The 26,997-nt window shown below is 35.7% G+C and overlaps 1 protein-coding gene across 8 annotated transcripts in view; it reads right to left on the bottom strand.

The window, feature by feature from the left end:
* Positions 1–14,166: 14,166 nt before the first annotated feature.
* Positions 14,167–26,997, bottom strand: part of CEP63 (centrosomal protein 63) — a 48,823-nt gene continuing 35,992 nt past the window's right edge. For 3 of the 8 annotated variants that reach the window (XM_031959766.1, XM_031959765.1, XM_031959763.1), the window contains 7 exons: positions 26,094–26,204; positions 23,681–23,795; positions 23,109–23,306; positions 21,986–22,072; positions 18,050–18,255; positions 17,134–17,422; positions 14,167–14,686 (listed from right to left, as the gene is read on the bottom strand). In XM_031959766.1, coding sequence (XP_031815626.1) covers positions 14,528–14,686; positions 17,134–17,422; positions 18,050–18,255; positions 21,986–22,072; positions 23,109–23,306; positions 23,681–23,795; positions 26,094–26,204 — 1,165 coding nt within the window. In that variant the 3' untranslated portion in view covers positions 14,167–14,527. The remainder of the gene's footprint in view (positions 14,687–17,133; positions 17,423–18,049; positions 18,256–21,985; positions 22,073–23,108; positions 23,307–23,680; positions 23,796–26,093; positions 26,205–26,997) is intronic. The other 5 variants (XM_031959764.1, XM_031959767.1, XM_031959768.1 and 2 more) reach the window with 4 other exon arrangements.

The following is a 26,997-nucleotide window of genomic DNA, read 5'->3' as shown; positions in this document are numbered from 1 at the left end:
TACTACTATAAGCATTAAATACCTTATGGCTTTTCAAGATAATTTATAAAAAGTACTTCACAACCAGTAAGAACTATATAAATGTAAATTATTATTATAATTATTGGTACGTTTTTAAAAATTAAATTTGTTGCTGAATGAGTACTAGTTCCCAGAAAAGGGTGGATTACTTCATGATAAAATGGTTAGTCAGACTAGAGATGAAGGTATTTTATCTGCATTTTTCCTGTTAGCCATGAAATGAAACAGGATTATATATAATAGTCCTGGTTTTATTCAATCAATTTTGCTCAGTTATGTTTGTGGATATGAAGAGCTTGGTTGCTATATATTTTCAATGCTCAATTTGAATGTTTTTATTTCAATGAATTGAAAACTTTCTTTAAAAAAAATTTTTCTTTAGCTACTCCTTCAAGTATTCCTAGACCAAGCCCCATGTGGTCATTGACTGTAAATAGCAATCATTTCTGATTTGACCAGAAACCCTGAGGGTTTTTCTCTTCCAAATTCATTCATTCATTCATTCACTTATTTATTTGTTTGTTTATTCATTCATTCATTTACTAAGTTTTTGGGAGGTTTTTTTGGTTTGTTTGTTTTTTTACGGAATAGGTGAAAGAGGAGATTCTTTGTTTCCATTTCTACTAGCCTTAATCACTGAATGGGTATGGCCTCAGTCACACTAAGACCTGTTGAAGATTTTCGCTTAAAAAGACCAAACCCTGTAATCCAATCCAATCATCTCTAGATCTATATCTGGCCCTTGGACCCAGATGGCTCTGGAGAGGAAAGGGAAGCAGGTGACCTTGCCTATCCAATTCACTTGCCTGTCATGGTATCATCTCCCCTGATGGCATATGATCTTCCTGAACAAAGGACAAACAATTATCTCAGGGATTCCATTATAGTACAGGGGGAAAAACTAACAATTTGGAATTAGAGGTCCTAGGTTCAAATTCTCTCTCAGATAATCATCATGTCTCTGGACCTCAGTTTCTCAGGTGAATTATGAGGAAGTTGGATTGGATGACCATTAAGATCCCTTCCAATTTTAAATGTATAATCTATTTTACAAAGTCATTCTGCTACCTTCTCTATACTTCTCTAATATCGATTTCAAAACAAGATTTAATTGGTGTGAATCCTTCCTCCTCTGATTCAAAGAGTAACTCCCCTAAGGTCTTAAAATAACAAGATCATAGATTTAAAGTTCAAAGTGACAGCATTGGAGGTCATCAAATTCAAAGGGCTTATTTTACAGATGAGAAAACTGAGCCCCAGAAAGGTGCTAGTAAGTACCTGAGGTTAGATTTGAACCCAGTATTTCTTGAATCCAAGTCCAGTACCCTTTTAGCTATATCATGCTGTCTTCATAAATTGCTATGGCCAAAGCATCCAAATCTTAGTAGATAATTGTTGATCAACATAACCTCTAGCTCAGCTGCTCCTCAAACAGCAGACACACAGTCCATCACCAAGTGCATCCTTTCCAGCTTCGTAGGACCTGTCAGAGTTTGTTTCTCTGGCATAGACTTCAAAAACTCAATCACCTATGTGCCAAAAGGAGGCACCAAATACCCCAGAAAATATGCAGCGGCTCATAGTTTCATTCTGCTGTCAGTCATCACAATATTACTGGAAGCCAGCTCATGTGTCACATGGCACAGAGCAAATTCTGCCTACACTCCAAAACATTCCTGCCATAGTGATAATGTATTTAGGTATATTGGCAATACATCTAAAGAGTAATTGTCCTTGGACAGATGTTCACACAGAGTAGATGCTCTGTGAATATTTGTAGATGAGTTTATTCTAGACAAGGAACTTTTTAAATGGTATCATTTTTACAGAAAAGGATACAATTAGAGAACAAGGAAACACAAGAATTCTTTCTATTCAGTTATATAATAATGAGAATCAGATCAGTCATTTCCCTTGACATTGAAAAAGGAGAACTTAAACAATTCCAACAGTTGGCAAGGGCACCCAACATCTCAAGAGAATGTCTTATTCCAACAGTTGGAGTAAGAAGAAAACCATTCGATGGTGTTGACAGAATTATGGTGACAGACTGTTCTATTAATATTCAGCATAAACAGTGTTCTAATAGCTACATGTTATCAGCACTCACTATAAGAGAAGCTTGTGGTTTATTCGGTTGGAACCAACATTCAGTTGGTAGGCTTTTGTTTTTGAAGGGTTTTTTTGGGAACAAAAATAGATTTTTTTTTAAAGTGCAATATTTTCAAGTTGAGTTGAAATATTTTGAAGACCATGGAGCAGGAAGGCAGGGCCTCTAATGAAATGGCAGCTGTAGCTATAATTAAAATAATTAAGAGTATTGGAATTGGAATCTTGAAAACATCGATTAGAAAGACTTCAAATCCCACCTTTAATCCTTCCTAATTGTTTGCCCGTGGTCCAGTTATAATCTCTCTAAACCTCAGTTCCTGATCTCTAAAATTGGGTGGTTGGCAAAGTTGTCAAACTCACTGGTAGGCTTCTTGCCCCAGGACCACAAGGCAAACTGCAACTGAACTAGATTAGAATGTAATTGGGAACTATTTAAGAAAATAAATACTCAATGTAATATAGCTAATGTGAATTTGTGGTTTTTTAAATTAATATGTGTCCCACAAAGATCCATTTCTTTTTTTAATTTCATACCACTGAAAAGGGACCTTTGAGGTCCTTTTAAATTCTAAATCTAATATCTTATGATTAATAACAGTAATAAACCCCAACATATATACAGCAATTCACAAAGTGCCTTTTAAAAAACAACTTGGAGAGACAGATTATCCAAATATTCTAATCCTCATGTTCCTAAGGAAGAAGAAATTGGGCTTCAGAAAAATGAGAGACATTCACTTCATGTCAGAGAGGAAACTTGGAAGGCAGAATTATAACTCGGATCTTATGGCTTTTATTTTAGTACTCTTTCTTTTACTGTTTCAAACAGAATGAAATGGCAACAACCTTCAACACTTTTTTTTAGGGTAGTTCTAGGAGAATACCAGGGATGCACAGATTCAGAAGAAGACCTATTTGGGGATAATTAGGTAATGCAGTAGATACAGCACTAATCCTGGAATCAGGAGGACCTCAGTTTAAATTTATTCTCTGTTATTAGCTGTGTAACACTGGTAAGTCATTTAACCCCACTGACTCCAAAGAAAGGAAAAAAAAAATAATAAAAAGTCCTATTTATGATGATAACAAAAAGAGCATTAAAAAAAAAAAGCTATGTTGGAAAGATGCAAAAAAAATTAAGAATTGTTGCTAGGATGAAAACATCAATGATAATAAGATGGAAGGAAAAAAGAGAGATGGAAAGGAAGCCATGTGTTGCAGTGGAAAAAATGATATACTCTAAATGAGGAGAAACTTGAATTTGACTCCCACCTTTGACATTTATAAACTTTATGACCATAAGCAGGTGTTATTAGCCTGACAAACCAGCAGATCAGTACTTATGGTTCAAATTACAAGGTGCTGGAAATGAGAGAGGGATAAGGCTAGAAATACTTGTTAATGGATATTCAGGGATCAAGTACAAATCAGAAACCCTACAGTTCAGTCTCACCTACCTCCCTTCATGCAGCAGCACCCTTTTGGCACACATATTCTATGGGATTCCACTAGTCCAAAATTTATTGTGAGAAACTAATTGCTTACATCAAAGAGATTTTCCTATCCCAATGGAGAATGCGATGGAAAAATACTAGCAAATGCACTTGGTAACTTTTTTTAAAGCACAATCTTGGGCAAGTTACCTATAAAGAAAGCAGGGAAGTGGGAGAAACATGATATGAAGGATGAGTTATCTCTGGGAGGGATCTGGAAAAAACAGAGAATGAATGCTTGCCAAACTAGAGTTTACAGGCTCAGATGTTGTGAACCAGGGCATAACCTTCTAATTTTCTGCAGCTTTTTGTAACAAGTCATTCCGTTTCTGAGTTTTAGTTTCTCCATTGGCAAAATGGAGATAACTATACCTCTATAGTTATCTCAGAGAGTTGTTGTTAAAACTAATTGAGATAATTAATGTATGTAAGTTGCTTTTTAAATTTTAAAGTATTGAACAACTTTCAGTTATTATTACATGTAACATCTAGGCTGGGATTTATCCCTCCAACCCCACTTAGATTATCAGATTGAGTGGCTCCTGCTTATCCCCTCAAAGTAATCCCTCTTCCCCCACAAAAAAGAGCTGTAAGTTCTCAAATGTTTTCTTTCATAAACCTCTATCTGCTATGTTCTCCTTAATATCATTTAGCCAATTAGTATCTCCCCCACCGTCAATTAAATTACTAATATCAATTAGATTTTACAAATGGATATTTGCTGAGAAGGTAGAGCAAAGACTAAAGTAAAACATACTCAAGTAGAAGGTACTTTATTCCACCAGTTCTTGAGGAGAGGAGGCTTAAACTTAAAGGTGATTGCAAAATAAATTTTTCTCCAAAAAGCTCAATTCTCAATATGGGATAGCCAATGTTTAAGTCACTATTCTTGTTTTCAGGTCCCAGGCTTTCAGGTCAACTCACTGCTAGGTTCTGCTGAGCAGATCACTTCTCAGGGCTGGCTCCTCCACGGTCTTGGCTGCTGCTGCTACTGGTTCTTGCTGCTAAAGGGCATTCTTGACCATACCCTTTAGAAGTTTTTAAATTCATAACTAGATTCATTTTGTCTCTGATACTCATTCACCTAAGATCAGGATAGAATACAACTCAATAGAAATACAACCACATGGCCACAACTACCTTTCCTCCTCCCGTCTGGAAATTCATAGCATTTCTTTCCTGTTTCTTTGTCTTTTCCTCACTTGGAAGCTGCCAGACAAGAGCAGAGTGACTGCTTGTACAATTTGTATACATGTTCAGTTCTGTCTTAACAGCATAAAAAATGTTTTTAATTATCACATCCAGCAAAGTACATTGTGGGTCCTCCTCAGATGGGGGCTCATTGGTCAGTGTGCCCCTTACATAAGAAAGAACTATACTGTTTTCATCTTGCTTCTTTTTTTTTTTCTCTACTAAGAGCATCATTCTCCAGACCAGAAAGGGAAGAATAAAAATGACTAATGAAAAATAAAATCAATTAAAAGAAAAAGATGATAAGAAAAAAATATAGCTGTCAATAAATTCAATTCACCAAGCCAGAAGCACCAGGGTGCTAACGGAATGACTCTATGATTATTAAGCTACCCACCATTAATGATCTCAGAAAAATCATGAAGGTTTATAAATGAGCTAAAGTCAACAACCAAATCTTAATGATTGGTTCATAAAAATTCATGATCACAGGCATTTTTATGACTCTTGTTTTATTTGTTCAGTTTCCTTATTTTTATGTTCTTATTTATATATTAAATACTGGTATTTGTTGGTGAAAATTAAAGTAAATTTTATAGCAAAATTAAGAGAACAGAGAAAAATAACTGAAAATAGAAGTACTGTCAAACTGGAGATAGGCAAATGTCCCAATTTTCCACCCAATGAAAGTAAATTCTGTAAGCTAAAGATCAGTGAGTTTGAATTTGATTCTTGGCTAAATTCTAGAATACATTATTAATGGTTTATGAGCATTTTTAAAAGTAAATACTACTCTATAAATAAGCACAGGTCATGCTAAACTAAATTTAAATAAGAATTATACACAGTAATTATTGCCTCTACATAAAATGATAAACACAAAAGGCTCTCAAACACATTTTGAGAAAAGATTGGCTTGTCTCTTCTTTTTTGAAAGCTCAAATTTGAGAAATGTTATGGTTGAAACTTTTGGAATCTTATCCTTCACCAACTGCAGAATAAAGCAAGGCCCATCTACATGTGTTTACTTCTTCCATTTAACACCATCTTATGTTAAATACTTCCTAATTATGGGTCTGTCTGTTCCAAGCCCTCTTCTCCCAAAATCTGGGAGGGGGATGAGGTGGGCTTTCTTTTTTATACTATTATATTTTATGCACTTAAAAACATCATTCTGAATATGAGTCAAAAGGATCTCTCTCTCTCTCTCTCTCACACACACACACACACACACACACACACACAGAGTTAAGAACATTCCTGGCTCTTATGAATAACTGTAAAGGACTGAAATTCTGAGTTGATGCACTGGGGCTGGACAACTGAGCACTTAAGGTTAATTACCGATTGGACAATACTCTATTAGTATATGCTTGGAAAATGGCCCTTCCCACTATTCTGTGCTAGTTCCATCTTTTAGTGTATACAGAGAATTGTAGGAGAGGCTAGGGGGTGGAATAAGACAAGCCAGGGTCACTTTGGCGGTAGACAAGAAGAAGGGAGGTCATGGAGATCCTGTGTCCATTCCCTTCACTTCTACCCCTAAAGACAAAGCCTAAAGCCCAAGGACTTTTGCTTACCCTGACTCTAAGGTATCCAGGGTACTAACTCAGTCTTCACATTTGGCACCCAACGTGTGGACCAAGGACCCTAATTTCACTGAAGAAGTCCCCTGGTGACCAGGAAACAAGGTGAGTATTTTAATAGATGAACAGGGAACTTATTTAGTTAAGGGCTAAATTAGTAACCTTTTCTAGCTGAAATGGGGCAGATACTAGGAAAAGATTCTTCCCCATCCCCAGCCCCAACCCCAACCCCTTCCCGAGGGGGCGCTATAGAGTGCATACTTAAGTTGATTAAGAGACAAGGTTTAATTGTAACTTGGATGCAGATCTTTAGACTCTTGGGTCCATTAGAACACACATCCCCTTGGTTCTTAAAGGAAGAAGATATAGGGACAGATAATTGGAAACTAGTAGGAGATCAACTATGTGAATACTACAATGATAAAGGTCCTGGTTCAATTTCCAAGGAAACATCCTATATATACAACATAATACAATTGGCCTTAAAGAATCCTGTAAGTTATAGAAAAAAAGAAAAGTTTTAAGAACAGCCAGATGAGGAAGTGTGAGGAAAAAGAGGAAGACAAAGGACAGATTAATGGCAATATCACCAGAGAGCATGAGGAGTTAAGTGAGGATGAAGGGCGTGGTGATCCTCACTCTCACAAGGCAGCTTCAACCCTGCCTAACTCAGAACTCGTTCTTGACACACCCCCATCAACTTCACCTTCAGGGATGGAGGGAGGAGTAGTGGGGAGGGACAGTGATATCACCAGCACCTCCCCTCCAGCAATCACCCCCTCATATAACTAGATTACAAAAGGTACTACTTAAAGCCACAGAGGAAGGGAAAGATATGATTTGAGAATAGAAATGTATTCTGTGATTCAACAGTTTAACTCTTCAGGTGAAGAAAGTAGAAGATACACTCCTTTTGATATAGAAATCCTCAAAGACCTGAAAAAGGCTTGCACTCTCTATGGGGCTACATCAGCTTATGTTAAAATGTTATTACAGAATTTGGCTTATGAAGTCTTAACTGCTATGAACTGGAAATCATCTTTGGCAAGGACATGTTTAGAACCTGGACAAAACTTGTGTGGCTTTCTGAATATAGTGAACTCTATAGGATACAAGCCCAACAAAATAGTCATAGTGGAGTTAATCCTCCAATCACCTATGACCAACTAACAGGTGTAGATTTTTATGCAAACATTTCAGTACAGATTAATTACTCCATAGCAGCATATGAGCAAATTGCTGCTGCTCCTATCAAAGCATGGGCTTTTCTCCCCGGTAAAAACAACAAGGGTGAAGCCTTCACAAAATAGCACAAGGGTCAAATGAACCCTTTGCTGATTTTGTGGGACGTTTGCAGGCAGCTATCACACGAACTATTGGTGAAAATGCAGTAACAGATATTATGATAAGGCAACTTGCTAAGGAAAATGCTAATGAGGTTTGTAGAAAAATTATACTGGGACTATGCAAGGAAGCTCCTTTAGAGGAGATCATAAGATGCTGTGCCACAGTGGGCATAAATGCCTTTTATAGCCAGGCTATGATGCAGACTTCCCAAGATCCGAACACGGGAAGACAGGGTCCCTTTTGGCAAGGGACTTCCAGAGAGACTCGTCAATGCTTTCAATGTGGTAAAGTAGGGCATCTGAAAGCTCAATGTTGGCATAGAGACGGAGTGAGAAAACAGGGTGGGAGAACAAGACCCAATATCCCATGTCCAAAATGCAACAGAGGCTTCCATTAGGCATCAGAATGTAGACTGATTTAGGGAAACAGGCTGAAGGGCCCAGCCCCAGGGCCCAAGACAAAAAATACTTGGGACATGATGGCAGCCAATGCTATACCCAGAGAGTGTCTAGAAGTTCAGTACCCAGACATGATCAATCAGCCAGGAAGCAACCTGATGGAAAAAAGGGATTACAATTGGGGAGAATAGAGTTGTATGCAGCTGGGACAACTGAGATACCCCCTGGAGAGGTGAAATCTGTTTCTCTCCAACCTATAGATCCCTTGCCTCCAGGCACAGTAGGCTTGACCATTTCACCTCCTGAGAATACTTACAAAACAGTGTCCATCCATACACTGATGTGGGAAACTGGGGAATGTGTAGATAATATCTCAGTCACTAATACAGGTAGACAATGTGTGACTTATCACCCAGGAGAAGTAGCAGCATTAGGTACTGATACAGACTCCTAATAAGCAATGTGGTGATAGCCACTCAGATTATGACTCCAAGTAACAAAATCCAGGAATATGCTGGACAGCAGATGTAACAGCTGACTGACCTATGCTCATGATCTATATAAGTAGCCTACTATTAGAAGGATTGGTAGACACAGGTGCAGATCATATAGTCATTAGAGGTGCCAACTGGCCCAGTCACTGGCCAAAGATTAAGGCAGACACCTACATGTCTGGCATAGGAAGATCAATAACAACTGAAGTTAGTGCTTCCCCTTTGAGATGGACTTTTGAAGGTGAAACAGGAATTTTTACTCCTTTTATAGTTGAAAAAATCCCCTTCAATCTGTGGGGAAGAGGCATTTTACAACAATTAGGATTACAAATGAGTACTTCGGTTTTTTAGGCAGGGCTATTGTTGAAGGCCTGCCAATACTTTCACCTGTTTCTATCCAATGGAAAACTGATACACCAGCATGGACAGAACAGTGGCCCTTAGGTAGCTGTTTTCAGGCCTTATTAGATACAGTACAGAAGCAACTTGACCAAGGACACTTAACAACCTTCTCTAAGTCCTTGGAATTCCCAAGTATTTGTTGTAAGAAAGAAATCTGGAAAATGGAGGATGTTGACTGAGTTAAGAAAAGTAAATGAACAGATGGAAACTATGGGAACGCTTCAGCCTGAACTTCCATCTCCTACTCAATTGCCTAAAGAATGGTCTCTTTGGGTTATAGACATTAAGGGTTGTTTCTATTCTATCCCTCTAGATAAGGAGGATATGAAAAGATTTGCCTTTCCAGTGCCAAGCGTTAACTTAGCTGAGCCTTATAAAAAATACGAATGGACAGTTTTGCCACAGGGAATGAAAAACAGCTCTACTATGTGTCAAATGTATGTTGCTGCTGCTCTTACTCCAGTAAGAAAAGCATTCCCAAAAGTTATGCTATTACATTACATGGAAGATATATTGGGATGTGCACCTGAGGAGCAAATGTTAGAAGCATGTCTACAAAAGACCATAGAAACACTAAGGAATTACAAATTATACTAGCTCCAGAAAAAATTCAAAGACATGCTGCTTTTCAATATTTAGGATATGAAGTATACCCTAAGGTACTTATAGTACAAAAACCTTCCTTAAGAACAGAGAAGCTAAACACCTTAAATGACTTTCAGAAATTGATAGGAGATATCCAATGGATGCGTCCAGTGTTAGGCTTCACTACCTAGGTGTCCAGTGTTAGGCATATAATGCAACCATTATATGACATTTTAAGGGGAGACAGTGCTTTAAACTCATCACGTCAGCTTACGAAAGAAGCTCAAGAGTCTTTGGGAGAAGTTGAACTGGATTTATCCAATGTGGTTGAAAGAGTCACTCAAAAACCCTTGGAAATATCAGTTTTTGCTACTCAAGAGGCACCCACAGCAGTCCTTCATCAAGGAGACAGTGTGAGAGAGTGGGTGAAGCTCCCAGCACAACCAGAACAAAGCCTTATTCCTTACCTAGTACTTGTGGCTAGAATTTTATTAAAGGCCATTAAGCGAGCACTACAATTATCTGGGATAAGACCTGACAAGATATACGCCTTTTACACTAATGCACAAATTAATGTATGCTGTGAAACCATCCCAGAGTGGCAAATTTTATTAGCCATGGCTCCAAATTTTGCACACGGGTCTCCATTAAAGAAAACCAGACTATTACATAATTGGTGATGGATTCTTGAGGAAAAGGGTTCTAAAGTTCCTCTTAAAGGACCAACTATCTTTACAGATGCATCCAAACATATTTGTGCTGTATACTCTCGTGACTTAACTATAAAGAGAGTAGTCAGAACTCATTTTCAGTCCACTCAGCACAATGAATTGTATGCAATCATTCTAGCTTTTACTTATTATCCAGGACATACAAATATAATATCTGATTCGACCTATTTGAATTGCCACAGCCCAAATAAAATTTGTAGCCTCTAATATATATCAGCTTTTTAAGGAACTTCAAGAGCAAATGAGAAAGCATCCAGGTAAGATTTATATCTCACATGTCCACTCTCATAGTGGACTTCCAGGTCTTTTTTTTTTTTTTTTTTTTTTTAAATTATAACTTTTTATTGACAGAACCCATGCCTGGGTAATTTTTTTTTTTTACAACATTATCCCTTGCACTCACTTCTGTTCTGACTTTTCCCCTCCTTCCCTTTACCCCCTCCCCCAGATGGCAAGCAGTCCTATGCATGTTAAAGAGGTTACAGTATATCTTAGATACAATATATGTGTGCAGAACCAAACAGTTCTCTTATTGCACAGGAAGAATTGGATTCAAAAGGTAAAAAATAACCTGGGAAGAAAAACAAAAATGCAAACAGTTTACATTAATTTCCCAGTGTTCTTTCTTTGGGTATAGCTGCTTCTGTCCATCATTGATCAATTTAAACTGAATTAGGTCTCTTTGTCAAAGAAATCCACTTCCATCAGAATACATCTTCATACAGTATCGTTGTTGAGGTATATAATGATCTCCTGGTTCTGCTCCTTTCACTTAGCATCAGTTCATGTTAAGACTCTCCAAGCCTCTCTCTATTCATCCTGCTGGTCATTTCTTACAGCAGGTCCCATTTTTGATGGTAATTCAAAGGCAGAGAGCCTTCTAACCATGTTGGCCAATACTCCTTTATTTCAGGAAGCCCAAGAATCTCATTCTAAATATCATCAGGCTGCTCGAGTTTTATATTTACAATTTGGAATAACAAGAGAGGAAGCTAAGAGCATAGTAAAAGCCTATATAGCCTGCCTTCCTTTCCATGCTCCTACACTGGCTCCAGGGAAAAACCCTCATGGTTTGAGACCCAAGGAAATTTGCCAAATGGATGTGACCCATTATAAATCTTCTGGTCGTCTGTCTTTTATCCATGTTGTGGTAGACACGTTTTCAGGATTCACCTTTGCAATACCAGCAGCAAAAGATTCAGCCCAAGTGGTCACTGAATTCCTTATCCAAGCATTTGCAATTATGGATGTGCCACAAGCAATAAAAACAGATAATGGACCTGCACATATTTCTAAACAGTTTGCACACTTTTGTGCACAGTATAAGATTTTACAAACCACTGGCATACCCTTTAATCCTCAAGGTCAGGCAATAGTAGAGAGGAGAATCAGAGATATCAAGATGCTCCTCCAAAAATAAAAGAAAGGGGGAGCCACAGGTAATCCTAGAGAACTTCTAAATCTAGCTCTTTATACTATTAACTTCCTGATTTTTGGCAAAGATGCACTGGCTCTGGTAGACAGGTTTTATAACTCACTGAAAGGGCAGTGTCCAGTGCAAACAGCTCCACTATCTTTAACTGATTGCCAGGTGATGTGGAGAGACCCAGAAAGTGGTAAATGGAAGGGACTAGATAGGTTAACTGCTTGGGGGGAGAGGGTTTGCTTGCATCTCTACAGATGGAGAAGGAATCAGAGAGGTGCCAACAAGCTATATTTGCTTTGTACATCACAGAGAGACGAAGCAGACCCTTGAAACGATGGAGAAGACTCGAGAAACATCTGAGTCTGACTGTTATGGCATTTGACTCATTGACATCAAAAATTGTTGGACTTGAAAACCCTCAGGAATCATTGGATTTTCTGAGAAATGATAACACTGTGGCAGGACTTCAAAAACTTGTGGGGATCACTGGATTCCCTGACATGTGAAGCAATGGACAATAGATTGGTTTTGGACTATCTCTTGGCTGTGGAAGAAGGCATATGTGTGACTGTTGTTTATATACCCTCCTTCTAAGACTTCTGGAAATTTTTTACACCATGTTGATTCATATTGTTTATATCACTACTTGCATGTACAATTCATGTTTGTTATACCACATCGAGCCTGCACTGGCTGTGGGGAGAGTCATCACTAATAGCCTATGCATTATTGCTATGTGCTTGTGTAACACCTCTCATGCTGAAGCGGGGGATGTAAAAGGGCTGAAACTCTGGTTTGATGCACTGGGGTCAGACAACGGAGCACTTAAAGCTACTTACCAAATGGACAATACTCTATTAGTATATGCTTGGAAAATGGCCCTTCCCACTATTCTGTGATGGTTCCATCTTTTGGTGTATACAGAGAATTGTGGATTAGGAGGTAGGGTAAGACAAGCCAGAGTCACTTTGGCGGTAGATGAGAAGGAAGGTAGTGGAGATCCTGTGTCCATTCCCTTCACTTCTACCCCTAAAGACCCAAGGACGTTTGCTTATCCTGACTCTGGCTGATTCTAAGGTATCCAGGGTGCTAACTTGGTCTTCACAAATAACCTCATCAGATCTCATGGATCTAGCTATCCTCTCTGCAGATAATTCCTAGATTTATATATGTTCAGCCTCAAGGTCTATGCTGAACTTTATGTCCCTCATTGGCAACTTATTAGACATTTCAATTTAAATGTCCCTGAAACTTGAAACATGTTTAATACTGAATTATCATTCATTAAACCCTCTCCTCTAAACTTTCACATTACTGCCAAAAGAACCACCAGTGTTCTAGATTTGTAATTTCAGCATTATCCATGACTCATCCAATCAACTTGCCAATCTTGTTCTACATCTCTTTCATGTCTCACCTGTAACCCACCTTCATTCAGACCCCTCATGTTTGGACTCCCTAAAGCCTCAAGCCTCTCACTATGCTCCAGTCCTTCTTACAGTTACCAGTCATTTTACTTAAACAGACATCTGACCATGTGACTTCCCTACTCAACCAACTGCAGTGGATGGAATTCCTACTGCCAGCAGGATTATCAATTCCTTACCTTTTCATGTCTTACACAACCTGGTCCCAATGTATTTTTCCAACTTCATTGGACATTCTCCTTCCCACACTTATCTAAGCCAGCCAAACTGGCCTTATTTTTCTTCCTCATTCAGAACACTCTATCTCCTATCTCCATGAGTTTGCACCTACTGGGCCCTGTGCCTGGAATGTACACCTTTGTTACTTATGCTTCACAGAAGCCGTTTCTTCTTTTAAGATACAACTTAAGCACCAACTTCTTCATGAAGCCTTTTCTGATCCCAGAACTGATAATGTCTTCCTTACTTTATATAATTGTTTTTATTAACTGTGTATTTATGCTGAATACATTTTTGTGTACTTTTTGTCTCCCCCATTAGAATAAAAGTTCATCTGGCAGCGTAGATATTTCATTCTTTACATTTACATTCCCAGCATCTTGCAAATAATTGTTTATTAAATGATGTTCTGTACTCATACTAATCATACCTGATTAGATTCTTGGATTTGCTTTAAGTGCCACACAGCCTTGATATTTCCTAATTTTGGGCTATGAGATTATTGCAACAACAAAATAGAATTCCAGAACAGTGGAAGCCTACATCAGATTGCTTATAGAAATATCTAAAATGTTATGTAAGCAATGGCACAGAAAAATACGTTTTTCCAAATGTTTTCTTCAAAAAGACTATTGAAAATATCAGCAAAATTAAACTGAATCATTTCCTTGAACTCCCATGATAGCTAATTTTCAATTTTTTGTCTAAAAGAAAACATTTCTCCAAATAGAAAATACATTATAAAATCTTTATTTTAAATTAGCACAGAAACACATTCACATTTGAATCGACAGCTAGATAGCATCACAATCTCTGTGATAATAAATATGCTTGTGACAGAAAAGACTAGCAAAGAAGTCTAGCCTGGTGAACAGACGCTATCAAAAGTTCTCCAGACCAGAAAGCACATATCTGGTCATCAGCCCCAAGGGAGGGATCATTCTTTTCAGTAGAAGGGTTAGTTTTTTCACCGCTGCTTTCACTGGAGCAGTCAGTCACTATCATCTTTGTGTGTCATTCACATTTAGGAAACTCCACCTACAGAGGGGACGTTCACTCTTTGGAGTTGTATCTGAAGGATCCTGACACTACAAGTTACTTTAGATTTGTGAATTGTCTCACTGTCCTTTCACTCTCTCTTTTTAACTCGGCAATGTGAGCATCAAGACGTTCCAAGATATGATGAGACCTTAATTCCTCTTCTTCCAAAAATCTTGTGGCTATTGAACTAATGGGAGATGTTGGCAGGGGACGCTAAAAAAGGAAACAAAAATATTAATGTTAACTTTTGAATATAGGAATGAATTCCCAAGATGAGCCATTAATTAAATTTTTTTAAAAAGTTATCTTAGTATATAATTTATTTATTTTCTGTAGGAATATTTATTCCTCAGCTTTCCAAAGATTTAAGAGAATCAGTAAAAAGTCTCTTCACCAAAAAGCAACACGAGTCTCTTTAATCTGACACTGAAAGATAATGGCTTTTTAGTAAAAAAGCACAAAATTACTGGTTTAGTAATCAACAGACTCAACTACACAACCTGCTTACACAGTTTATATTGTCTTCCATCAGGAGGATATTTTATGGCTACTGCCCTTTCAAAATCCTCAAAAGAATAATAAAAATTTTATTCACTTAAAATTACAAAAAACTACAAATTGTAGAGCACAGATTAGACAAAAGGAAAAACAGTCAGAAGGAGGGACTAGAGAGGATTGACCTGAAAGTCAGAAAAAATAAATCTGGGTTCAAAGCCTTCCTCTCCCTCATACTAGTTATGAGATTACTCAAGTCTCCCTGAGACCAAGGCAACTCTAGCATATGTTACAAATGAGTTAGATTGCCAATCTGCACCCATGGAAGGAATTGTTAACACTAAAAATTGCCTACAATGATGAAATCACAGATCCACACCAAAAAGAAAAAACCAAACCTTAGGGCAATGCTTTTCCATTTTCAAAATACAACTCCATAAAATATCACATGCTCTCTTTTGAAAAACAAAAATATATCCAGGGACTTCCTGACACATTAAAAAATTATAGTGATGAATTGTACATTTCTAAGATATGGTCTTTTGATCATCAATAAAGTCATAACATGGAGCAAAAGGACAAATGGGGGACAAGAAGTACACCCACTTGCTGCAAATATTATTAAAACCATAATGTCTGCAATGGTTTTTTTTTCTTAAGCTCTTAATAAACATGTAAAAAAAAATCAGTTAGATTGTAATAATAGATGCTTATTATTCCAAACCAGAGAGATAACAGTCTCTACATTCTACCCAATCCTGACCACATCTGAAATACTGTATTCAGTTTGCAAGTCACGTTTTAGGAAGACCACTGGCAAAACAGAACACAACAGGAGAAGGAAAAGTCTGATTTTAAACCACTTCATATAAAGATTAGCTGGAATGATGTTTATCTTGGAAAAGACAAGAAGTTGGAAAAGGTACATGAAGGCTAATGTCAAGCAGTTAATGGAAGGGCTGTCAGATAAAAAGACCAGACAAATTTTACTTAGTCCCAGAGAATGGAAGTAGGAGCATTTCAAGCAAGTTTGGAAGACTATCAGATTTTAGCTCCACGTGTAGTTTAGTTATGATATATATAGTCCTGGACTTGAAATCAGGAAGACCTAAGTTCAAATCTCATTTTTGGATACTACTAGTTGTCTGACCCTAGGCAAATCACTTATTATCCTTAAATTTCAGTTTCTTCAATTAGTCCCAATTAGTCAATGGGACTAATAATAGCACTTACTTCATAGAGATTATGAGAATCAAACAAGATAAGGTATATAAAATGCTTTTGCAAAACTTTAAAGCACTAAATTAATGTAAGTTGTTATATTATTAATAACTGTTATTAATGATATTAAAAAAAAAACTTCCATAACATCTAGTACAACACCAAAGCAGAATGTGTCACTCTGGCAGGTAATGAATTTCCTCTCATGACTCTTCTTTCAAGTGAGGACCACACAATAATTCATTAAGATATTGTAAGAAGATTCTTATTCAGATAGAATTTGGTGTCTTAACTTAGATTCTGTGAAATAGATGGGCCCTGCTCAGTAATGACAAATTCTACAGTAGGAATAGTTAAACCTTGGTACTGGTGTCACAGAGGACATGTTAGATAAATGTTAAGAGACTAGTGCTTCTATTATTCCCTATGCTTCTGCTTTTTTCTCTTCTTTCTATCTTCTCTGCTTAGACTTATTTCTTTATCTATTAAAGAGAGAAAATAATGCTTGTAGTGTCCCCTCATCTAGTGGTTATAAAATTCGAAGAAGATAATACATAGAACATGCTTAGCAAACTTGAAAATATTATACAAATAGCAATTACTGCTATCATCAGTAGTGCTTAGTGGTTTTACTTAAATCCATATCTCAAATTAAATCTGACAAGAGAAAAATAGTTTGAATCATTTTTAGGAACTAGCACTTTATTTTTAAAAGTTTACCTTTTACTTTACCTCTCTACTGATTGATATTTCAATATGATAAAACATTAAAAGAACTCTACATTCTTTGTTTCAGAGAGATTAACATAAGGCCATTTGTTCCAAGTTAAATAGTTCAAATTTATCTAAAACTATAGTAACTTAACACCTTAGAGATCATTCCAATCTGTCTCACTATATCATTTTCCATCTTTCAGTAGAAAGTTTGTGGAAAACTTCCGTACCAAAGACAAAAATTTTTCCTGATGACTTAAAGCAGCATCTGATTCTGACATAGAATCAGAAAAGTCGGCCTCATTGACATCTATTGCCATAGGCATAAAGAAGTCAGAGTTCAATGACAAGGTAGAGCTGTAAGTGCTGATTTGGGGACTCAATCCAATAAATGCACTGGATGCAGGGTTCATTCCGACAGACAGATGTGGGATGTTAAGAGCTCCCCACTCGCCCATGTAGTGGTTCTGCAGTTTTTCAGTTTCTTCTTGCTGACTATGTTGCAATTCGTGTGTTCTCCTGGATGGTGGATTAAAAACACAATTGGGCATTACAGTAATTTTGCTCTTTTCTAATTAAATTTTAGTGGACTCATTTTTTAAAACCTAACAAATCACCCAATTAGTTTGTAATTTATAAGAAGTATAGCAATTCACATTGGGTATTATCATTATTTCTGTAAAGTAGAAATGAAATTAGGAGTTTTTCCATCAGATATGTGTTTTCTTATAGTGGTAGCCTACAATGAATTAGCCAGAGGCATGGGTTTTCTATAAAAAGCTTGCTTCCCATGAGGAAAGCAATAGATTTGGGAAGGAAAGCAAAGGGAAGAGAAAATGGAAATTGCTGGCTGACAGTTCAATTAATCCACTGTGAACTACACTATGGAATATTGTAGATGTCACCATCAATCAGGATATGCTTTATTAAAAATCACATTACTGCTACAAAATTTCCAAATAATTAGGCTATATAACTTAATTTTAACATAAAAATAATTTTTCTATATATTACAGAATAAAATGAAAAGCTACATTTTAGTGCAAATTAAACTTCTGAGATTAAAAAAAATGTTGCTAAAATATAATTTTAAAACCTATTTTGGGGGGTTGCTTTTAAAGAAAACTTTTAAAAATTTCACTTTACCTGTACTCTGAATTCTTGAGCTCAGGCAATATACTGTGTGTCTCATTAAAAACATGCTCAGAGTTATCTTGGCTCACATGGGCAAAGCATTCCAGCCTAGACTTGATCTCTATCAAGTCCCTCTTTAGTTGTTGGTTTTCAGTTGCTAAATTGTTAATTGACTTGATGTAACTATCTCGGATTTCTGTTAAAGGAACTTCCATCTCCTGATAAAAGGACATAGGCAACAGTTATTTTTTACTTGTACTTTTTTGTGTTTAAATAGATTGCTAACAATTTACATCCAGCCACAATTTTTTAGACTTGATCAATGTAGGAATTTGTTTTGCTCAACTATACATTTTGTTGAAAGGATTCAAATTTATTTTCCCTAGAGGTGGAGGAGTGGGAAAGAAAACAAATTCTTACTTTAAAAAAATTAAACAAAGAAATAAAGTCAAAGAAATTGTAGGAGAAGCAGGAAAAATCGGCATCATTATGACTGAAAAAAACCATCTTATAATTTGTATATATAATTATGTTTTATTTTTCAAAATTCAAGGTTCTATTATAGCCTTTTTAAAGACAAGAAGACAGCTAAGGAGGAAAAAACTTTCCTTTGAAATGTGGAAACTGTCCTTTACATTCCAGAATTTAAAGGTAATAAGATTTGTAAGAACACTTTCTATAAACCATAACATACTATATATACTTAAAATTATTTAGTAATAGTTGGAAGAATACTTCCAATACAAGAAGATTTATTTCTACAGCCATTGTAATACTATTTCCATAAGATTTCAAGCTCAGAGAAAATCTCTATGGGAATTCAATGGCCTTATACATGCTTCTTGATATACCTGAAGTTATATATGAGGATATACCCTGAAATATCTAGAAAACCAGAAGTTGAAAAGAACTGAGATCATAGGAAGTTAAATGATGAGATATTGTGCAAGGATGGGAAAACATGTGCTAAAATGTTATTATTTTTTTTTTTTTAAGACCACGGTACTAGATTTATGGACACTAAACCTGGGAGATAGAAAGGCTACAATAAGCTTCTTATTCTAGAAAAAATGTACCCAAAGTTCTTCTATTTAGACAAAATTAGGTTTTTTAAAAAAGAATTTTCTGTTTCACCAGGAAGGCCTGAGGATACACTATGACTTAAAATTCCTACATCAATTTGATGCCTACTCTTTCTACAAGTAATCAAGTGAGGTCTGTGACTACAATTTTTATAATTTCTGATCTTTGGATGTCATGCATAGGAAATTCTCCTAATCATTTCTGAGTATGAGTATTATCTTCCTTCTTCCCAATTCCTCTGCAAAAAACCCCAAAACCCTGTGTATTTTCAATTCATAAATACCATGTTAAATTCCCTATCTGGCAACCTCATTTTACTGTGAAATTTTTATTATATCCATATTTTCTAGTTTTTTTTAACTAGAAAAATATTTTAAAAGTATACATTGATATTCTGGAGTCTAAAGGCAGATGGAAAATTAATCATAACAAAAATGCTTTTTTTTTTTCTTTGATGCTTGTGAACTTTAAAAATCTAATTGTGGATCACCTGCATATGACAAACCTCCATCATAAATGTCTTTATTTATCAAAGACTATATTATGAAAGACTCAGTGTCTTTCAATTTGACATATGAAACAAATTCTCAAAGAAAAATATCTACTAGATTCGTGGCTGACATCTAGCTTAGCAAAAATGTCAACTGCAACTTATATGGAGTACTTTGGACAACTCTACTTCAGCAAAATTCTGAGTTTGATTATATACATGACGATCTCAACTTCAGTCTGTCAGCCAAAATGATCTTTCTTGAGCTTTTTGCAGTTTTTGACACTAAATACTCATCCAAGTCCCACCTAACAACCAAGAAACGTCTATAAGATTTAGTCCTGTGCCCTCTTCTCCTCTCCCTCTATGCTATTTCACTTAGCGATCTCATCAGCTCCCAATAATTCAATGATCAACTATAAGCAAATAATTCTAATAAGATTAAGATCTATTTACCAGACTTAACTTCTCTTTACCTCCAGTCTTACAATATGATACAATATGTCAAAAACTGGACTCATTTACCATTCTCACTTCCTAATTTTCCTTGTAGCCTTTTCAAGTTGAAGAATTTACCGATTGCAACAGCTGCACTGTCTGATATGATACAATGAAAGAATGATACAGAGAAAGAAAGACGAAAGTGCTTCCAGAACTTTCCAAGTTCTGATCCTATGCTATGTCCATTGTACCATACTGGGTTGGGCTAGGCCATTCTGCAGATAGAAGCAGCATACCCTCAGTTACTTTAAAAACCAAAGATTAAAAGTAAAATTATAATGACTTAATTCCTCTTCACAACTAAGCAGATAAAAATGTATATGTAAACGTATACCATGAAGTCAACTTAACTTCTGAAAATTAGATGGGGAAAAGCAATTTAAGCAGATTTTAAGAATTTTATTTACAATCTAAATAGTTACAAAATCTTATTAACTACATCTTCTCTTCCATTCATCCCTCTTTCTTCACTTGCATGCCCATTATACTAGTTTGGGTCCTGTCATTCCAAACTGCTGGCCAACATTATATTCCTAAAGCCCAATGACCATGTAACTCTACTGCTCAAATCTTGTGGCTCCCTCTTACCTCTAAGATCAAATACAAATTCTTCTGTTTGGCACGAAAGCCCTTCACAACGTAACTCTAATCTGTGAGAGGCAGCACAGCAAATGAACAGGGTGCTGGAGTTGGAACCAGGAAGACCTGGGTTCAAGTGTCACCTTGGACACTTACTAGCTACATAATCCTGGCCAAGTCACTACTTCCCTAAATTTCAGAATCTATGATACTATACTGTGCTTTTCTGGACTTATTATATATTAATTTCTTTTAAGGATCAATCCAACCTATCTGGCTTCTGTTTAGATTGTTCCTTCCACTCTCTATCTGTATCTATCTGTATCATCTCTTAGAATTTCTAGTTTTCTTAAAAGTTCAGTTTAAGTACAATCTCTTACAAAAGTTCTCTTCTGATGGCTCTAACTTCTGTTAAGTGACTCCTTTCAATTGCCTTATATTTATTTGCATATATTTTATATGCCTATATCCTATTTGTATACTCATAAAAATGTTGTTTCCTCTTATACAATGTCAGCAAATTGGAAAGGGACTTATTATCTTTAGATCTCCAGCTTCCAGCATAGTGCTTGACACATAATATAAAGTTAAATGCTTACGAATTGACACACAAAAAAAGATCAAGATCAGAATAAGCAATTTTATAAGAGTTGAAATTTCCACAATCAATCATGAGCTATCTTAAAGAGAAAAAAAGGATTTAAACTAATTCTGATTTTTAAAGCATACTGTAGAAATAGGGCTGAAATCCTCTGATGGCTCATTAAGGAAAAGTGAGAACCTTGGCTTCCTTGGGCCTACCAGCAGAATACAACCCTGAGAAGTTTCTACTGTGATAAAAAGACTCCAAGGAGGAAAGGGACACACATGTGCAAACAAGGAGATAAGTATACACAGCAATAACAAGATTATACAATGAGATATTCTGATGGACGTGGCTCTCTTCAATGATGAGATGATTCAAACCAATTACAATTGTTCAGTGATCAAGAGAGAGAATCATGAGAACTGAATGTAGTTCACAACATAGCATTTTTACTCTTTTTGTTGTTGCTTGCTTACATTTTATTCTGCTGCTGCTTCTTTTTTTTTTTTTAACGGTTTGATTTGATTTTTCTTGTGTGTTAGCACAATTGTATAAATATGTATGCATATATTGGATTTAACATATAGAGCACTAGCCCTGGAACAAGGAGGACCTGAATTCAAATCTGGTCTCAGACATTTGACACTTATTAGCTGTGTGCCCCACAGGAAGTCATTTAAGAGTGCAATATAATTCTTTATTTACATACCCCTACTGGACCAGATTCCATATTCATCAAGGTCTCAGAAAGCTGTTTATTTTCTAGCCTGAGTGCTTCCAGTTGTATCAAAATATCCTAGGTAGGAGCAAAATAATAAAATTAACAAACAGAAAGTTCAAACACACCATATCCCAAAATAGATTTTGTAACACTATCCCTCAGTGATGATTCTGGTCTATGAGAAATCCCGGAATGTTCTTTCTGCAGTCAGTCAGTGCTTTTCTTGGATGAAAGCATGAATTCTTCCAAATTTTCCATTGAGATTCCCATTGTGATTCTAGGCATTAGACAGAATTAGTTCCCCTACTAACTGCTGCTGCATGCAAGTTTTTTAAAAACAGGAATGCAAATTTTTTTTTCACAAAACTTAGCTTTTAGAAATCATTTCCAAAAAGACTATGTACCTATAAAGTGATTTATTCCTTAAAACTGTAACAAGACCATACATTAGATGGAATATAACGAAAACATGGAACCTCCTTAAGTAATTAACTAAGTAGGTAGCTTAGTTGGGGTTATAAGATGGCAAATTTCAGGTCAAGGTAACAAAAAAAATTAACACATAGAACTCTCAAATAAGGAGATAAGCTATACCTTGTGGCAGTGATCTCTCTCTCATTGGAAAATTCAACAAGTTGATGACTAGACCCATATGGCAAGGAATCCTACCTGGGGAAGGAACACCAACTAAATAGAATATTAGATACCCTCTAAAAGAGCTTTCAAATCTGATTCTACTAACTGGTTTTAAAGATGAAGAAATTAGTAAGTTTGATCCAAAAGTTGCAGCTATGTAATACTGGTCAAACCTATATAACACTGGTCAATATCGACCTATGTAACACTGCTGAAAATAAAAGTAAGCCAGTTTTCCTGCCACCTAAGCCATTGAAAAATCTCTATTTTAAATGAAACAAAAATACTAGCTATTTAAATATTTCATTTGCTTTTTAGTAATGGGGTCATTCAAGCACTTTTTCATATGACATGATTAGACTAATATCACATGCAAACAGTACTGCAAGAAACCTATTTTAAGTAGAAAGTAGAAAGTTTCTCCAGCTTCAGATAAAAGGCTGTATATAGTCTCATGCAGAGACTGTAGGTTTACCCTGTGGTCTACTATTTTGGTTTCTGCTTTTTCCAGCTCTGATCTGAGGTGGTGTTCCACTTCGGAGCTAGATCCAGTGACTGAAGCAATGGCTATATCACGCTGATGTAACTCTCGAGTCAGTTTGGAGATTTCCATTTTCATTCCTTCTAGAGCACAGTTATAATTCTGTTCATTCTGTATTATTTGCTCTTTTAGCTACAAAGAAAAAAGAAGTATAATTTGAAAAGTTTAAGCAAGAATAAATGGCTAATGTAAATAATTATCTTTATTCTGACGAAAAGAGAACACTGATATTTCCAACAAACCCAAATTTTCTAGATTTCTTCTGCAGAAATGATGAGTTTTATTTAATTGTCTATATAACCTGAAACCTCCAAAATGTTAGCTAACTAGTGAAGTTACCCATGTATATATCCTGTAAATTAAAGGCTATTAAATAAAAAAAAAAAAAAAAAATGTTAGCTAACTAGAACTATATTCAAAATCTCAATTTTGACTTTTATTGGCTATATGACCTTAACATCTCTGAGTCCAGCTTGATTTTGTCAGATACATAAATAGAGCTTAACTTTTTTAATTTCCATCTTGTACTGGTTGTTAGAGTCTTCCATCGCTTTTAGATCTCCACATTTTTCTACCAGCTCTTGGCTCAGCTGTTTGCATGTTTCACTCACAGATCCCAAGCTAGATGACAGGGAAAAAAGTAAAAAGAGTTCAAGTTTAGGAGAACCTGGACCCTGTGAGCAGCAAAATAGTTTTAACATTCTTGGTAAAGATGATTTCCAAATCTCCACCTCTGCCTTTATCTGCTCAAATGCAAGAGTGTCTCTTTCTGGATGTCCTACTGATAAAATTATCAAAAATTCAAATCCCTCAATTCAGAATCCTTCCAGTAAAACAATTAATACCTACTCCCATTTTCTTTATTATCATTAAAGGCACCATCATCCTATCTGTCCTCAAGGCTTAAAAACTCCTGTCTCTCCTTCTTAAGAAGTGCAAACCAGGGGCAGCTAGGTGGTACAGTGGATAGAGCACCAGCTTTGAAGTCAGGAGGACCTGAATTCAAATCTGGCCTCAGACACTTAATATCTCTTAGCTATATAACCCTGGGCAAGTTACTTAACCCCAACAGCCTCAGCAAAAAAAAAGAAAAAGAAAAGAAGTACAAATCACACTCTCTCAAAATCCAAAGATGCTACAAGCCTTGATAATTCTTCTTCTCTTAGTCTCCTAAGAGTCACCCAATTCTCTCTATTTGTCCACCCAGCGACCTCTGGTCTCAGTTCTTATCACTTCATTATAAACTAATTTCCAGTTAACCAGGTAGCAGAATAGATAGAGAGAGCATTGTAGCTGGAGTCAGGAAGGCATGAGTTCATATTAGTTATCACATTTTTCAAAAAGGCCAAGTTCATGGACCCGAGTAAGAACCCCTTAGAGAAATATCAAATTTAACCACTCTTACTCAGCACTCAAAATTTGGCACACTTCAGTAAGCTTCATTTATCATCTTTTTTATGCTGAACTCTGACTCCCACAAATCTTAAATGTATATTGACTCCAATGGACTTATACTCTTTATATGTATCATTTTTCTTTATCTAAAAGATGCCTACCACCATGATCTATAATTCTCCTTTTAAGACATTCAAATATTATTCCCCATCAGGAAGCTTCCCCTAAATAGCCAATACTTTCCCAATGATCATTCATAAATTTGTGAATAAGTGGTTTTTCCTATGTGTGTATGTGTATTTATAAATATTTATCAACAAGCTGATTAGAACTATTCTCAAATATTGCATGTATAAATTTTAACTCACTCAGCTACATTGTAAACTTCTGAAGAAAAGTGATGACATCCAAGTTCATATTCTTTTCTCACCTTTTTCATTTATGACCATACTCTAGGCTGTTCAACAAAGCTCATTAATCAACAAAATCCTTGGTATCCACAGTGACCCAATCAATTCTCAAGATAAATAACCATTCAAAAATGCTGTGTGTGTTCAATAAAACCAAGAGACTAATTTGGGAAAACAGTAAATTTCTCAATTTTTTAACTTTTCAGAAGGTTTTATTTACAATTTTTAGTAACTAATTATATACACAAACTACTTTATGCCAATAATGACTACAAAAACATATATTATTTGCCTTTTGAACTTTTTAAAAAACCAGTTAAATCACTATCACTTTTATACTAACTTGTGACATAACAGACAAATTGCCCATTTCTAACTATTCCTGTTATAAAATAAAGTCTCAGCAACATAATAAAATTATGATAAAATGATTATAAATTAAAAGCAAAAGCAATAAAGAAAGCATAATAAGACTTAAATTTCACGTTGAAGAAACTTTGTTTCATAAAAGGTAAACTGACAAGATGCTTCAAGATAATTTATGACCAAAGACAATGACAAATATTTCAAGATTAAAAAAGGAAAGGAAAAAAAATACGGGAAGCTAGAAATTTTATAAGATATATCTCTTAAAAATACTGATTACAATAAAATCTAATTATTGGATTTCTTATATACTCATGCTATCCCTATCACCAATGATAATCCTTAGAGTAAATTATGTAATCTTTTCAAGCAATTAAAGATTATCATGAACTACCATCTTTACTCAGAGACATTTACTTTTTTAAATATAGGAAGTAAATTTTAAAGACCCCCAAATTAAATTACAACTATTACAGGGCAAACCCTGAACTACAGTAGTCTTCCTTCTACTGATTCCTAATTAACAACACTGCTCACTTGGCTCTCCCATTTCTTTTTTATCTACTAACAATCAGTTATCCCTGATTTCTGGTTTCTATCTGCAATAATATTAACTCTGTAAAAAAAATCCTACATTAATTAACTAATCCTAAAATTAATTATTTTGATCTATGACTATCACAGTAGAACTTATAACTAGTGACTTAAAAATTTAATGTCAAATATTTTTCCTTATCATTCCATCTACCTGCCTTCAAGACGAGATACCTCTGCCTGCAGAAGTTCTTGTGAAAAAACATTGTCTAGGTTCATCTGGCCTTTAGAAGAAACTTTTTCTTGAAGGCTGACCTCCAAAGACCTACAGAAAAACACAGGATTATTCCAGAAGGCCATTGCATACAAGCAAGGCCTAACTTGGATAATTATAATATCCATTTGTTTATGTTCAAAACTCTGTCCAGAACTTTGCACTTTCAGCTCTACAATTCCAATATTCCTAAAATGTACATTTAGTAAGTCATTTCTTCTAATATATTACTTAGAACTCTGATAGGTTAATAGATATTAAAGTTTTAAAAACTTAGTAGTTTATTCAACTCTTCCTATTGACTAGGCTTAGTATTTTTAAGAGATCAAAAACAAACAAATAAAGTGAGGACATCCTCTTTAATCAACAGCTATTTTCTTTTTTCCAAAAATCCTTCTATACTCAAGTGAGTTGCAAGAGAACAGAGTTCTTTGCTAGGAAAATTACTTCTTAAAAATTGCATTTAAGGGGGCAGCTAGGTGGCATAGTGGATAGAGCACCAGTCCTGAAGTCGGGAGGACCTGAGTTCAAATCTGGACTCAGATACTTAACACTTCCTAGCTGTGTGACCCTGGGCAAGTCATTTAACCCCAATTACCTCAGGGGGAGAAAATTGCATTTAAGCAAAGAAAAAGAGCAATCTCATTATAAGCATTTAAAAACTTTCTAGTAATATACACCTTTACTAGTTTTCAGAATAAAAATGAAGTATGCAAAATTTTACATACACACCTATTATAGTATGTATAAAGCAGGAATTATCTTGGTTTGCTTCAGATCATGTGTGATTTTCTGGCCATTCTATTACAAATGAAAGACCTCAAGGACCAGCTGGACATACATT

Source organism: Sarcophilus harrisii, chromosome 3 (assembly GCF_902635505.1).
Source record: "Sarcophilus harrisii chromosome 3, mSarHar1.11, whole genome shotgun sequence".
Taxonomy (NCBI): domain Eukaryota; kingdom Metazoa; phylum Chordata; class Mammalia; order Dasyuromorphia; family Dasyuridae; genus Sarcophilus; species Sarcophilus harrisii.
Note: the sequence above shows the minus strand (reverse complement) of the source record. Positions and strands in the feature narration are given on the sequence as shown.